General features: G+C 44.0%; 1 protein-coding gene across 1 annotated transcript; it reads right to left on the bottom strand.

Annotated features, from left to right (window-relative positions):
- Nucleotides 1–328: 328 nt before the first annotated feature.
- On the bottom strand, nt 329–14,958 carry LOC139413749 (cAMP-dependent protein kinase type II-alpha regulatory subunit-like). The gene is made up of 11 exons (XM_071161478.1): nt 14,944–14,958; nt 14,314–14,588; nt 13,879–13,920; nt 13,593–13,732; nt 9,830–9,936; nt 9,500–9,653; nt 9,320–9,421; nt 7,362–7,436; nt 7,209–7,274; nt 4,285–4,423; nt 329–862 (listed from the first exon to the last, which is right to left on the bottom strand). The coding sequence occupies exons 2-11, from the start codon at nt 14,552–14,554 to the stop codon at nt 738–740; spliced, it is 1,191 nt and encodes a 396-aa protein (XP_071017579.1). The 5' UTR covers nt 14,555–14,588; nt 14,944–14,958; the 3' UTR covers nt 329–737.
- Between the last annotated feature and the right edge of the window lie 456 nt (nt 14,959–15,414).

Raw genomic sequence — 15,414 nt, forward strand, 5'->3', positions numbered from 1 at the left:
CTCGCCCTTTCGCAAATGCATTCCATTATGGTAACATTCTATAGTTTGATAGGATTTCATCACTGATACTGTCTACCAAAGGGGTGACTGTGTATTGGAATTGTATAGATAATCACAGAATAGTTACATAACAGTAACACGTTGGTCCAAGCCCTTACCCACTGACACTTGGCTTTCACACCAACTGAAGATCAATAAACTCCAGTGCCACCCAGCACATCAGTAACACAGCACAGTTTAAACTGCAGAAATCATTGCATAATACCAACTTCCATTTACTTTATTGACAACATTTTGACCAGGGATTACATTTATGAAATCTCCCCATCTGCAGATAAAGTATTTCCATATCAAAGCACATATTAATATTTGATTGATGGACCTTTGACCTCAAGGCAATTTCAGTACAAAAACAGCGTCTGTTTGTGTGGGAGCTATTGGGCTAGAATTATCAATAAATTGGGCTAACATGCATGAACAATTGCCAAGTCAACACAGTAAACAATACAGATACTTCCACAACAATAGTCAAAAAAGGAAAATACTACATATAAACAAAATGATCAAAGTCATTTGAGACAGTTCACATTGTAATGTTGATATCAGTTATTAAATCAGGTCCAGTAGATTCTACAATTAAATGTCAACAAATATCTTGTGTAAGTATGTAAAGCTAGTATGTGTTTAAGAAGCACTCTGTGGGATTGTGTTAGTGTGCTGTTTCTTACAATTATACTTTAATGTTTCAAATCTACACTAGAACCAAACAGAGCTACCAGCTGGTTCTCGTATTGGGAAATGTTCCTCTTCATAATCTCCTTACAGGAACCCAGCAAACGCTCAAACGCCTGAATGTCTATTACTGGGGGGCGGGGGTGTAGGAGGAAAGAGAAAAAAGGAGGGAGTGCAAGTCAATCAATAAAAAGCTGATAAAGCTAAACAGACCCAAACTGATCAGCTGGGCCTTTATTCATTCCGACCTGATTTAAGCGTGCGTAAATGGAATGGAATTCCCTTTTTACGCACATTTCTCTCTGTGTGTTTTCTGACCTTGAACTTCATGAGAATAGCATGCTATTCACATGCAATTCGTTTTGGGTGGAGATTGAATCAATTAAGGTGTGGCGGAGGCATGTCTACAGATACACCGTATTCTGACCTTGATTTAATTCCCTCATAATTCCACCACCTTTACACGCGAGGAACCTATTAAGGTCTCGCCAACCTACCTGTTTCATGTGGAAAAAGCATCTACTTAATTTTTTTCCAATAAAAATAACAGCATTCTCCATGCACTGTAATTTACAATTTGATAAGAGCTAGGTAAATGAGCAATCTGTTTGGATAACAGAATTGCAAATATAAAGGACACTTGTTTTAGATAGCCTTTATTTTACCTTAAAATCGCTGGAGACAAATGTGAAATCAATCATATTGGCAGCATACTGAAGCATATCATCATATCAACTTTCCCACAGTCAAGTTTATGAAATGCTGTGCAATTATGTAGAATTTAAATTGTATGGCCTTTTAACTTCCAGAGATGGGCACTTTCGAATGTCTTAATTATAGGCTACCCACATTTTCTGTTTCCTATTTCTATCATTTTAAATATTAGCGACCGTTTTGCTCTACGACCCCATAAATTTCACAGGACTCATCTGAAGTTAACCCACACAAATTAATAGAAGTATGGAAATAGTTTTGTGCCATTAAAAATAAAGGGTTAAATATGTGCCAAACAAACACATATTTCCTGAGCTTATTCCTGAGCTTATTCCTTAAGATTTGCTTTTTGACTAGCTAAATGATCCATGTTATGACTAACTTAAAACAATTCCATATGTTAGCCCCCCAACGGCTTACATGTTGATCACACCGCTCGCGTTGCAAAATAAATGTACACATGTTATTCAATCATTGTACCCACACTGCTTGCGAGCATCAATGAGTGTTTGCGTTGCCAGGTGCTAAAATAGAACTTGGTTCTATTTGTGACACTTGATGCGCTGAAAGTCCCACCTCTTTCATCTCCTCATTGGTTTTTAAGGATCATATAACCACATGGGTGATTGAAAAATGAACTGAGGTCCACACTCCAGTCCAGTTGGTGGTGGTAATGCGCCTTAAAGTTGGTTGCCAAACGCCATATAAAGTCCAAAGAAGAAGCCTGAAGGAGGAGAGATGACTAGAAACTAATTTGGTTTACCTTTTTATCTGATTAATTGTCAGAGTAGAGGAACTTGTGCATTTCAGGTAAAATAACAACCCAATGTTTATATCCCAGGACAAATTGGCTAGCAACAGCAAGCAAGCTAGCTAAATTGCCATAAATGTTTAATGCTTTTCGACATGTCCCCAAATTAATATAGTTTGTTCAGAGTTTGTTTTGATATTTCAACCAGCATATCCTGATCGCTTCTGGTGTGGGTGGACAAAATCAACATGCGCGCGATGGCGCACGCGGAAGCACACGTGTGAGCGGTCTGGTCAGCATGTTAGACATTTACACGGAACCTAAACCAGCTGCGCGCGTGCGCCATTGTGCATATATTTATTTTGTCCCCCCACACCAAACGAGATCACGACATGCAGGTTAAAATATCAAAACAAACTCTGAACCAATTACATTAATTTGGGGACAGGTCGAAAAGCATTAAACATGTATGGCTTTAGCTAGCTAGCTTGCACATGCTAACTCATTTGTCTTATTTAGCTAGCTTGCTGTTGCTAGCAAATTTGTCCTGGGATATAAACATTGAGTTGTTATTTTACCTCAAATGCACAAGGTCCTCTACTCCGACAATTCATCCACACATAAAACTGTCAACCGAATAATTTCTAGTCATCTCTTCTCCTTCCAGGCTTTTTGATCTTTGAATTTATATGGTGAAGGCAGGACTTGCAGCACGATCTGCGTCAGAAATAGGAATGACTTCTATTTTAGCCCTTGGCAACGCAGACGCTCGTTGGCAATAATTGAATAACATATGCTCCTAAATTTATTCTGCAACGCAGGCGACGTGTCCGGTCAGCATGTTACAGGCTGACCATACCGCTCGGCTGCGCAAGCATAGCAAAATAAATGTAGGAATATATGTTATTCAATTATTGCACCACACTGCTCGCGCGCGCCAACGAGCGTCTGCGTTGGACATCATCGGGGGACAAACAATTACAACTCTGAATAACGGCACAGTTATTTATAGCCTACTTCACTGTGGGAAAGGGTCTGCAATACATGTCATGTTTATATGATTTTCAGTTTGCTTTCATATGACTGGTTTCACAGGGATCATTAGGAAAAATCATCTAAAACAGTTGCAGAAATAAAGAAAGTAGATGCTTTTTCTACTTGGAACGGGCAGGTTTGCTCAACCGTATTAATGGTTTACTCACGTGTAAAGGTGGTGGAATTATGAGGAAATTAAGTCAAGGTCAGAATATGGCGTATCAGTAAACACACTTCCGTCACAACTTCATTTCTTAGATCACCCCAAACGAATAGCGGGTGAATAGCATGCTATTCTCATGCTTAAATTCAAGGTCAGAATACAGAGTACGCATAAAGAGAGAAGTACACTAAAAGGGAATTGCGATCCATTTACGTGCACTTAACTCAGGTCAGAATTCCCCCCTGCTTGAATACACTCCCTGATCTATTCATTTCTGACTGCTTTAGAGACAGAGAGACAGTTATTGTAATGGTGAGAGGTTAGCATGTTTTGGGGGTATGATATTTGTGCGTCTGTAACTTTCTAACTCATCATTATTCACGATTCGCTCAGGATTATCCGCAATCATAGTAACATCCACATGAGTGTAGCAGTGTTTAGAAACATATACTATTGTTATTTACAATAAAAGTGACTCTAAAATGACACAATACATTATTTACCATTAATTTCTATTAGGCACAAAATAATCTGAAACACAACCAAAACTTGAATCCAACAAGTTTGTAGAGTCATGAGCTTCATTGCTAGCTAGGAAAATGGGACCAAATACCAAACGTTTGACTACTTTAATACACATATAAGTGAATTTGTCCCAGTACTTTTGGTGCCCTAAAAACTATGTACAAAAAGTGCTCTTATTTATAGACGGTTCTTCTGATATGGATGAAAATACCTTCAAATGAAATCTGACAGTGTGCACTTTAACCCCATAGTCATTGTATCATTTCAAATAAAAAATGCTGGAGTATAGAAACAAAACAACAAACAATGTGTCACTGTACCAATACTTTTGAAGCTCACTGTTGGAGCTCACTGTACAACGTACCCAAGCACTTGGTGTCCCCTACAGCATAGACGGATGCTGCACGTGGTTTGTTGGTGACCAGAGCCAGCTCTCCGAAGTATTGGCCTCTAGAGCAGCGTGCAATCTCCACCTCTGCATTGTCCAGCTGTCCTGCTTTAGTCTAGGTAGGGAGACATACAGCTGAGTCTGTTGTACCACATTCCAATGATGCTAGACTCATACAGTGCCTTGCGAAAGTATTCGGCCCCCTTGAACTTTGCGACCTTTTGCCACATTTCAGGCTTCAAACATAAAGATATAAAACTGTATTTTTTTGTGAAGAATCAACAACAAGTGGGACACAATCATGAAGTGGAACAACATTTATTGGATATTTCAAACTTTTTTAACAAATCAAAAACAGAAAAATTGGGCGTGCAAAATTATTCAGCCCCCTTAAGTTAATACTTTGTAGCGCCACCTTTTGCTGCGATTACAGCTGTAAGTCGCTTGGGGTATGTCTCTATCAGTTTTGCACATCGAGAGACTGAAATTTTTTCCCATTCCTCCTTGCAAAACAGCTCGAGCTCAGTGAGGTTGGATGGAGAGCATTTGTGAACAGCAGTTTTCAGTTCTTTCCACAGATTCTCGATTGGATTCAGGTCTGGACTTTGACTTGGCCATTCTAACACCTGGATATGTTTATTTTTGAACCATTCCATTGTAGATTTTGCTTTATGTTTTGGATCATTGTCTTGTTGGAAGACAAATCTCCGTCCCAGTCTCAGGTCTTTTGCAGACTCCATCAGGTTTTCTTCCAGAATGGTCCTGTATTTGGCTCCATCCATCTTCCCATCAATTTTAACCATCTTTCCTGTCCCTGCTGAAGAAAAGCAGGCCCAAACCATGATGCTGCCACCACCATGTTTGACAGTGGGGATGGTGTGTTCAGGGTGATGAGCTGTGTTGCTTTTACGCCAAACATAACGTTTTGCATTGTTGCCAAAAAGTTCAATTTTGGTTTCATCTGACCAGAGCACCTTCATCCACATGTTTGGTGTGTCTCCCAGGTGGCTTGTGGCAAACTTTAAACGACACTTTTTATGGATATCTTTAACCTCTCTGATCTCCCCATCCCGGATCCGGTATCAGGAATACAGACTCAAGCTCATTACCATAACGCAACGTTAACTATTCATGAAAATCGCAAATGAAATGAAATAAATATGCCATCTCTCAAGCTTAGCCTTTTGTAAACAACACTGTCATCTCAGATTTTCAAAATATGCTTCTCAACCATAGGAAAACAATAATTTGTGTAAAAGTAGCTAGCTAGCGTAGCATTTAGCGTTAGCATTAGCGTTAGCATCCAGCACGCAACATTTCAACAAAAACATAAAAGCCTTCAAATAAAATAATTTACCTTTGAAGAACTTCTGATGTTTTCAATGAGGATACTCTCAGTTAGATAGCAGATGCTCAGTTTCTCCAAAAAGATTCTTTGTGTATTAGAAATAGCTCCGTTTTATACATCACATTTGGCTACCAAAAAAAAACGAAAATTCAGTCCTCAAAACGCAAACTTTTTTCCAAATTAACTCCATAATATCGACTGAAAACATGGCAAACGTTGTTTAGAATCAATCCTCAAGGTGTTTTTCACATATCTCTTCATTGATATATCGTTCTTGGAAGCATGGTTTCTCCCCTCAATCAAATGGAAAAGTACAAGCAGCTGGCAATTGCGCACCGAATTCCACGCAGGACACCAGGCGGACACTTGGAAAATGTAGTCTCTTATGGTCAATCTTCCAATGATATGCCTACAAATACGTCACAATGCTGCTAAGACCTTGGGGGAACGACAGAAAGTGTAGGCTCATTCCTTGCGCAATCACAGCCATATAAGGAGACAATGGAAAACAGAGCTTCAGAAATTCTGCTAATTTCCTGGTTGACGCATCATCTTGGTTTCGCCTGTAGAATGAGTTCTGGGGCACTTACAGACAATATCTTTGCAGATTCTGAAACTTCAGAGTGTTTTCTTTCAAAAACTGTCAAGAATATGCATAGTCGAGCATCTTTTCGTGACAAAATATCGCGCTTAAAACTTGAACGTTTTTTATCCAAAAATGAAATAGCGCCCCTAGAGATCCAACAGGTTAAGAAATGGCTTTCTTCTTGCCACTCTTCCATAAAGGCCAGATTTGTGCAATATACGACTGATTGTTGTCCTATGGACAGAGTCTCCCACCTCAGCTGTAGATCTCTGCAGTTCATCCAGAGTGATCATGGGCCTCTTGGCTGCATCTCTGATCAGTCTTCTCCTTGTATGAGCTGAAAGTTTAGAGGGACGGCCAGGTCTTGGTAGATTTGCAGTGGTCTGATACTCCTTCCATTTCAATATTATCGCTTGCACAGTGCTCCTTGGGATGTTTAAAGCTTGGGAAATCTTTTTGTATCCAAATCCGGCTTTAAACTTCTTTACAACAGTATCTCGGACCTGCCTGGTGTGTTCCTTGTTCTTCATGATGCTCGCTGCGCTTTTAACGGACCTCTGAGACTATCACAGTGCAGGTGCATTTATACGGAGACTTGATTACACACAGGTGGATTGTATTTATCATCATTAGTCATTTAGGTCAACATTGGATCATTCAGAGATCCTCACTGAACTTCTGGAGAGAGTTTGCTGCACTGAAAGTAAAGGGGCTGAATAATTTTGCACGCCCAATTTTTCAGTTTTTGATTTGTTAAAAAAGTTTGAAATATCCAATAAATGTCGTTCCACTTCATGATTGTGTCCCACTTGTTGTTGATTCTTCACAAAAAAATACTGAATACTTTCGCAAGGCACTGTACATTCAGTACAGTCAGTTCCTTGCAGCAGGTACCCACAGCAAAGTCTTTATTTATAGAGTCGGTCTAACACACACCCAAGTGAAGAGCAAAACATGTACACCTACTTTGCTTATTATCATGATCTTCACCTGGCCCGACTCCACGATGAAGAAACAATCTGCCTTCTCCCCCTAAAAGTGTAGAAAAGCAGTAGAAGAAGCAGTGGTTCAAAGTAAAGAATAATCTTAGATGAACTGTACAATAAAAAGCCATAATACCTGTGTTATGATGCACTCCTCATCTTTGAACGCTCTCATTCCCACGACATCAACAATCTTCATCCTCTCAGAGAGCTGAGGAAAAGACGAGGACAGAAGATGAAGGTGTGATAAAAGTATACATCGAACTTTACATGCATTCTGAGTGAGGATTGTTTACAATGTGAGCCTCTCATGTACCTTCTCTTATGTTGTACTTTGAATACACAGTACAATTTTGATTGGACACAAAAACAATTCTGTGGTCAAATAAAACAGACATACAGTGGGGCAAAAAAAGTATTTAGTCAGCCACCAATTGTGCAAGTTCTCCCACTTAAAAAGATGAGAGAGGCCTGTAATTTTCATCATAGGTACACTTCAACTATGACAGACAAAATGAGAAAAAAAATCCAGAAAATCACATTGTAGGATTTTTAATGAATTTATTTGCAAATTATTGTGGAAAATAAGTATTTGGTCAATAACAAAAGTTTATCTCAATACTTTGTTATATACCCTTTGTTGGCAATGACAGAGGTCAAACGTTTTCTGTAAGTCTTCACAAGGTTTTCACACACTGTTGCTGGTATTTTGGCCCATTCCTCCACGCAGATCTCCTCTAGAGCAGTGATGTTTTGGGGCTGTTGCTGGGCAACACGGACTTTCAACTCCCTCCAAAGATGTTCTATGGAGTTGAGATCTGGAGACTGGCTAGGCCACTCCAGGACCTTGAAATGCGAGAAATGAGAGAGGCCTGTAATTTTCATCATAGGTACACTTCAACTGTGACAGACAAAATGAGAAAAAAAATCCAGAAAATCAGGACCAGGACCTGAAATGCTTCTTACGAAGCCACTCCTTCGTTGCCCGGGCGGTGTGTTTGGGATCATTGTCATGCTGAAAGACCCAGCCATGTTTCATCTTCAATGCCCTTGCTGATGGAAGGAGGTTTTCACTCAAAATCTTGCGATACATGGCCCCATTCATTCTTTTCTTTACACGGATCAGTTGTCCTGGTCCCTTTGCAGAAAAACAGTCCCAAAGCATGATGTTTCCACCCCCATGCTTCACAGTTGGTATGGTGTTCTTTGGATGCAACTCAGCATTCTTAGTCCTCCAAACACGACGAGTTGAGTTTTTACCAAAAAGTTATATTTTGGTTTCATTTGACCATATGACATTCTCCCAATCTTCTTCTGGATCATCCAAATGCTCTCTAGCAAACTTCAGACGGGCCTGGACATGTACTGGCTTAAGCAGGGGGACTTGGCGGCGTAGTGTGTTACTGATGGTAGGCTTTGTTACTTTGGTCCCAGCTCTCTGCAGGTCATTCACTAGGTCCCACCGTGTGGTTCTGGGATTTTTGCTCACCGTTCTTGTGATAATTTTGACCCCACGGGGTGAGATCTTGCGTGGAGCCCCAGATCGAGGGAGATTATCAGTGGTCTTGTATGTCTTCCATTTCCTAATAATTGCTCCCACAGTTGATTTCTTCAAACCAAGCTGCTTACCTATTGCAGATTCAGTCTTCCCAGCCTGGTGCAGGTCTACAATTTTGTTTCTGGTGTCCTTTGACAGCTCTTTGGTCTTGGCCATAGTGGAGTTTGGAGTGTGACTGTTTGAGGTTGTGGACAGGTGTCTTTTATACTGATTACAAGTTCAAACAGGTGCCATTAATCCAGGTAACGAGTGGAGGACAGAGGAGCCTCTTAAAGAAGAAGTTACAGGTCTGTGAGAGCCAGAAATCTTGCTTGTTTGTAGGTGACCAAATACTTATTTTCCACCATAATTTGCAAATAAATTCATTAAAAATCCTACAATGTGATTTTCTGGATTTATTTTCTTATTTTGTTTGTCATAGTTGAAGTGTACCTATGATGAAAATTACAGGCCTCTCTCATCTTTTTAAGTGGGAGAACTTGCACAATTGGTGGCTGACTAAATACTTTTTTGCCCCACTGTAAGTATTCACACACCTCGAGAGACTTTAGAAGGGGTACACACTCAATGAAGGCTTCGTACATCTTTCTCTTCTTGGCATTGTTCTTCACTATGAGTCTATGGAATGTGGCCCGATCCTAAAACATTCACATAAAGGTTACAACTCATCTCTCATAGATAAACATTAAACACACACACACACTACTGTGACTCACCAATCCCCACAGTGCCCCCTCCTGGGTGGCCATGATAGTGGCAGCGCGCGGGGTGTTGTACATGAGAGCCAGCTCCCCGAAACTGCCCTTATTGTCATACTTCCCCACACACTTTCCAACTCCATCAATCAGCACAACAATGTCGTACACACCCCTACAGCAGACAAAGAGAGGTACACAGGACACCAGAGGAATCAGAGAACATCATATTCACATGATTAGGCCTAATGCTCCTCAAACAGAAAAAAATGATAGATTCAACACACACGTGCACACACACACACACACACACACACACACACACACACACACACACACACACACACACACCGCTCTATGACATAGAAGTTGTCTCCATCCTCCCCCTGGTTTATGATGTGCTCCTGTGGTTTGACCAACACCTCAAACATGCCATCCAGAACCTCTGAGAACTGCTCCTGAAGGAGAGAAACAACAGTCACACATTAGAAGAGGACCATGTGTGTGTGTTTGCATACTAAACTGGGACACCCAGCAAGTATCACACAAATGAATCCATACAATCTCTAATGTGTATTGTCTCTATTGAGAGGGGGCTTGTTGAGTTCATAACCGAACAAAAGATAAAAAGATAAAAGAGTAAGTGCTATTACTTTTAACTTACAAGTTACTCTCACTGACTTAGAATGAATTACTCTCAGTGGCTTACAAGGACTTGTCACGACTTCCACCATGTTCGGGCGGCTCCTGGCGGTCGGCGTCGCTGGTCTTCTAGCCATCATCGATCCACTTTTCATTTTCCATTTGTTTTGTCTTGTCTTCTCACACACCTGGTCTCAATATCCCTCATTACATGTTGTGTATTTAACCCTCTGTACCCCCCATGTCTTTGTGCGGAATTGTTTATTGTAAGTGCATGTGCACGTTTTCTCTGGTGCGTGACAGGTTTTGTACCTGTTTGTGGTTCTGGTTACCAGTGTTTTTTTAAATAAAACTGCTCCGTTAATTACCCAGTTTTGCTCTCCTGCGCCTGACTTCCCTGCCACAAGCCACGCACTCCCTTACAGAATTCCGCACCGCTAATGGAGTCAGCAGGAGCAGGTGCCCCTGGTATAGGGGTGGAGGAGCACGTCCAGGAGCACGCGGCGATGCTCCACCATCTTGGCACCGCCATGGACCGTGTTGTCCAAACAATGGACCACTGGGAAAGACAGGTCCTGGTCCCTGTGGGATTTGTCTCGCCTTTCCCCGGGAATACGACGGGACTGCTGCAGGCTGCCAGGGGTTCCTGTTGCAGCTCGTCCTTTACCTGGCAACCGTCCACCCGGCTCCTTCGGGCCGTGAGAGGGTGTCCGCCCTCGTCTCATGCCTCTCTGGGAAAGCCCTGGAGTGGGCCAACGCCGTGTGGGGAGAGGGAGATGCGGCGTTGTACCATTTCGAGAAGTTCACCCGCCACTTCCAGGCAGTCTTCGACCACCCGCCCGAGGGTAGAGCGGCGGGTGAGCGCCTCTTCCATCTGAGGCAGGGGACGAGGAGCGCCCAGGAGTTCGCCCTAGAGTTTTGGACCCTGGCCGCCGGCGCGGGATGGAACGACAGGGCCCTAATCTACCATTATCGTTGCAGTTTGCGCGAGGACGTTCGTCGGGAGTTGGCCTGCAGAGACACCACCCTTCAACCAGCTGGTGGACCTGTCCATCTGGCTGGATAACCTGCTGGCTACTCGCGGACGTCCAAATCGGGGTCTGTCGGTACCCCCCCCCCAATACCCATGGAGCTGGGAGGTGCGGTGCGCAGGGAGACCGGAGGAGGTTCCAGCTCGTGCACTATCTGTGGCCGCAGAGGGCACACTGCCGGTCGGTGCCGGGTTGGTTCCTCTGGGGATCTAGGCAGCAGGCAGGGCGCTCTGGCGTCAACTAAGGTAAGCCGGCACCATTCTCACCCAGATCCCTCTGTTGCACATATATTTTTGTATGTTACTCTTTCTGAGTTTTCCCCGCATTCCCAGCATGAGGCGCGCGTCGATTCAGGCACGGCTGGGAATTATATAGATAGATCGTTCGCCCATAGTTTAGGGATCCCCATTGTTCCCATGGCTGTGCCCTTCCCCGTTCACGCCTTAGATAGTCGACCATTATGGTCAGGGTCGATTAGGGAGGCTCTGGGCATGGTGACACAGGGGGGTCACAAGGAGATAATTAGTCTCTTCCTCATTGACTCTCCTGCGTTTCCCGTGGTGCTAGGCCTACCCTGGTTAGCTTGTCATGACCCCACTGTTTCTTGGCAACAGAGGGCTCTCACGGGGTGGTCGCAAGAGTGCTCGGGGAGGTGTTTAGGGGTTTCCGTTTGTGCCACCACGGTGGAAAGTCCAGACCAGGTCTCCACCGTGCGCATTCCTCCCGAATATTCCGACTTGGCTCTCGCCTTCTCCAAAACTCAATTACCACCTCATCGTCGGAGGGATTGTGCGATAAATCTCCTGGTAGACGCCGCAGACGCCGCACTTCCCAGTGTATCCCCTGTCACAGGCGAAGACGGTGGCTATGGAAATATATGTCACTGAATCCCTGCTTCAGGGGTTCATTCGGTCCTCTACTTCACCCGCCTCCTCGAGTTTCTTTTTTATGAAGAAGAAGGAGGGAGGTCTGCGCCCGTGTATTGACTATCGGCGTCTGAATCAGATCACTGTGAGGTATAGTTACCCGCTACCGCTCATAGCCACAGCGATTGAGTCAATGCACAGGGTGTGCTTCTTCACCAAACTAGATCTCAGGAGCGCTTACAACCTGGTGCGTATCCGGGAGGGAGACGAGTGGAAGACGGCTTTCAATACCACCTCAGGGCACTATGAGTACCTCGTCATGCCGTACGGGTTGATGAATGCGCCATCAATCTTCCAAGCGTTTGTAGACGAGATTTTCAGGGACCTGCACGGGCAGGGTGGAGTGGTGTTTTTTGATGACATTCTGATATACTCCGCTACACGCCCCGAACATGTGTCCCTGGTGCGCAGGGTGCTTGGTCGCCTCGAGAGTAATGGGCAGGTGGAGAGAGTAAACCAGGATGTGGGCAGGTTTCTGTGGTCTTATTGCCAGGACCGGCCAGGGGATTGGGCGGCGTTCGTGCCCTGGGCCGAGATGGCACAGAACTCGCTCCGCCACTCCTCCACTAACCTCTCTCCCTTCCAGTGCGTACTGGGGTACCAGCCGGTTCTAGCGCCTTGGCTTCAGAGTCAGACCGAGGCTCCTGCGGTGGTCGACTGGTTCAGGCGTGCGGAGGAGACATGGGAAGCTGCCCGTGCTCATCTTCAGCGGGCCGTGCTGCGCCAGAAAAACAGCGCAGACCGTCACCGCAGTGAGGCCCCGGTGTTCACACTGGGGGACCGGGTCTGGGTCTCGACCCGAAACCTGCCCTGCCAGAAGCTGGGCCCGCGGTTTGTGGGGCCATTTAAAGTCCTGAGGAGACTGAACGAAGTTTGTTATAGGTTACAGCTTCCCCCCGATTACCGTATTAACCCCTCGTTTCATGTGTCTCTCCTCAGGCCGGTGGTGGCTGGTCCACTCCAGGAGTCTGAGGTGCGGGAGGTTCCTCCGCCCCCTCTGGATATCGAGGGGGCCCCGGCGTACTCCATTCGCTCCATACTGGATTCGAGGCCTCGGGCGAGGGGCGTTCAGTACCTCGTGGAGTGGGAGGGGTACGGTCCGGAGGAGAGGTGCTGGGTTCCGGTCGAGGACGTGTTGGACCCTTCAATGCTGCAAAAGTTCCATCTTCTCCGTCCGGATCGTCCTGCGCCTCGCCCTCTGGGTCGTCCCCGAGGCTGGTGTCGGCGCGCAGCTGGAGACGGTCAAGATCGGTACCTCTCCTTGTTCGGGCGGCGCTCGGCGGTCGGCGTCGCCGGTCTTCTAGCCCATGTCTTTGTGCGGAATTGTTTATTGTAAGTGCATGTGCACGTTTTCTCTGGTGCGCGACGGGTTTTGTACCCATTTGTTTGTTGTTCTGGTTACCGGTGGTTTTATGAATAAAACTGATCCGTTGATTATCCAGTTTTGCTCTCCTGCGCCAGACTTCCCTGCCACCAGTTACGCACTCCCTTACAGGACTACATACAATACTCTACCTGGTCGAGAGTTTTGAACAGTAGAATGTCTCGGCAGGCGTCCTGGAGTCTGCGACGCTGCTCGTCTGATTTGGAGTGTACCACCCGCAGCTCAAAGTCCTCATCCTCATCATCGTCTGGGTTATAGGCCTCTGCACAGACTGGGGGAGCAAAATGACTGTGACACACACTGGGGACAAACAAATACACTCAAAGGGAATGTTGTAACTAACACACAAGTGAGACTGAAATAATATTCTTCATACACAGCATATAATAGATTGCAAAACCAAAGGATGACACTCACCAGATGCTCTGCGACTGTATTTATTACGGTTGGAGGGGGGCACTATCGAGAGAGAGAAATGTTTCAGCACCAGATATTAAGTTGGTCCCACTGAACATCATTAGTTGTTCTTATGGATCCATTGACACACTTTAGCTTACAGTGCATGACCATCCCCCTACTACCATACCAGATTCTTCCCTCTAATTTTCTCTCATCACTTATTGTCAGGGCACAGAAACCGATTTATCAAGAGACAGAGATACCCACAAACAAACTTGTATTATTTTGTTTTAAATAGACTTAAAAGTGAGAGTTAAAAAAGTTTGAATAATTTAGAGTAAAAAGGTTATAATAAAAATACAGAGGAGAAAATCTTTTAAAATAGATTTAATAATCAAATCATGAAGAATATTGCAAAAATAGTGGCCAAATAGAGATAAAAATGTCACTCACTATAGGCATCATCAGAGTCTTCATCTTCATTTGATTCAACTGAAATACTATCAAAAGCCACTCCTTCCCGCGTAGAATCGGCTAAGCTTTCTTTGACATGCGTGTCGTGTTTTCGGCTGTCTTGTAGACGCGTGAAATATTGGATTGCAAATTCAACCAAATCTGGCGGTCGGCACCGTAGTACCTCCACAGTGTATCCTTGCAGCAAATCCATCAAGCCAGCAGGTATCTCGATGCTCATCACAGAACTATGATAGGCCGAGCCTATAAATTATCTTTAACAAGTTTAAAAATACAATTTTGAATGAAACTATCTGCCTAATCCATAGCAATAGGCCTAAGAAAATCATAGGATCATAGGGATTTGTCAAATTTAAGAACTCATAAAGAATGCTAAATAGCCTGAGTATTAAAAATACAATAGCATTTGAATATAACCTTCAGTGTCTGTCCAATATAAAATGCATCCATCCCCCAATGTTGCCAAGACTTTGTGAGGATAAAGAGAGCCAGATCAATGATCAGCAGCCATGGCAAATCTCAAAGTAGGTTAAATGTTAAACAAATACATTTACTAAAAACTACCAATGACAGCTATCAAACAAATACATTTTTAACCAATCTACCGACCTCCTTGCATTGTAGCCTTTTGAAGAGGAGTTAAGGTCTGACATAATGCATGGCCTACTTTGATAAATGCACACAGCGCAGTTCTGCCCCCCCGGCGATACCCACCATCCTTTACCCCACCCCCGTCCACGTCGACTGGTTCATTGACAGGGCTACCGGTTTCCCCATTTAGACTAGAAGCAGTGTATCGGAAAGTATTGACCGGGTATACTAGGTTGTCAAAACCTTCAGATCAAATGTAGTTCATGAAAGTCTAACCTAGGCCAATTGTGTATCGGACGTTGACGCAAGGTGCTCTATCTGTGGTCTGAAGTAGGCTATTACAGTCATTCATTTCTGGGAAGGGGAGCATTATCAACTATTTTCTAGTATACAGTATTTCTATGGACCTGTCCGACCGACATGCATATTTGATGTCACTTTCAAAAGACACAACAGCCTAATGTGAGCCACACAGCATGTATACATATG

Source organism: Oncorhynchus clarkii, chromosome 7, assembly GCF_045791955.1.
Source record: "Oncorhynchus clarkii lewisi isolate Uvic-CL-2024 chromosome 7, UVic_Ocla_1.0, whole genome shotgun sequence".
NCBI classification, from domain to species: Eukaryota; Metazoa; Chordata; class Actinopteri; order Salmoniformes; family Salmonidae; genus Oncorhynchus; species Oncorhynchus clarkii.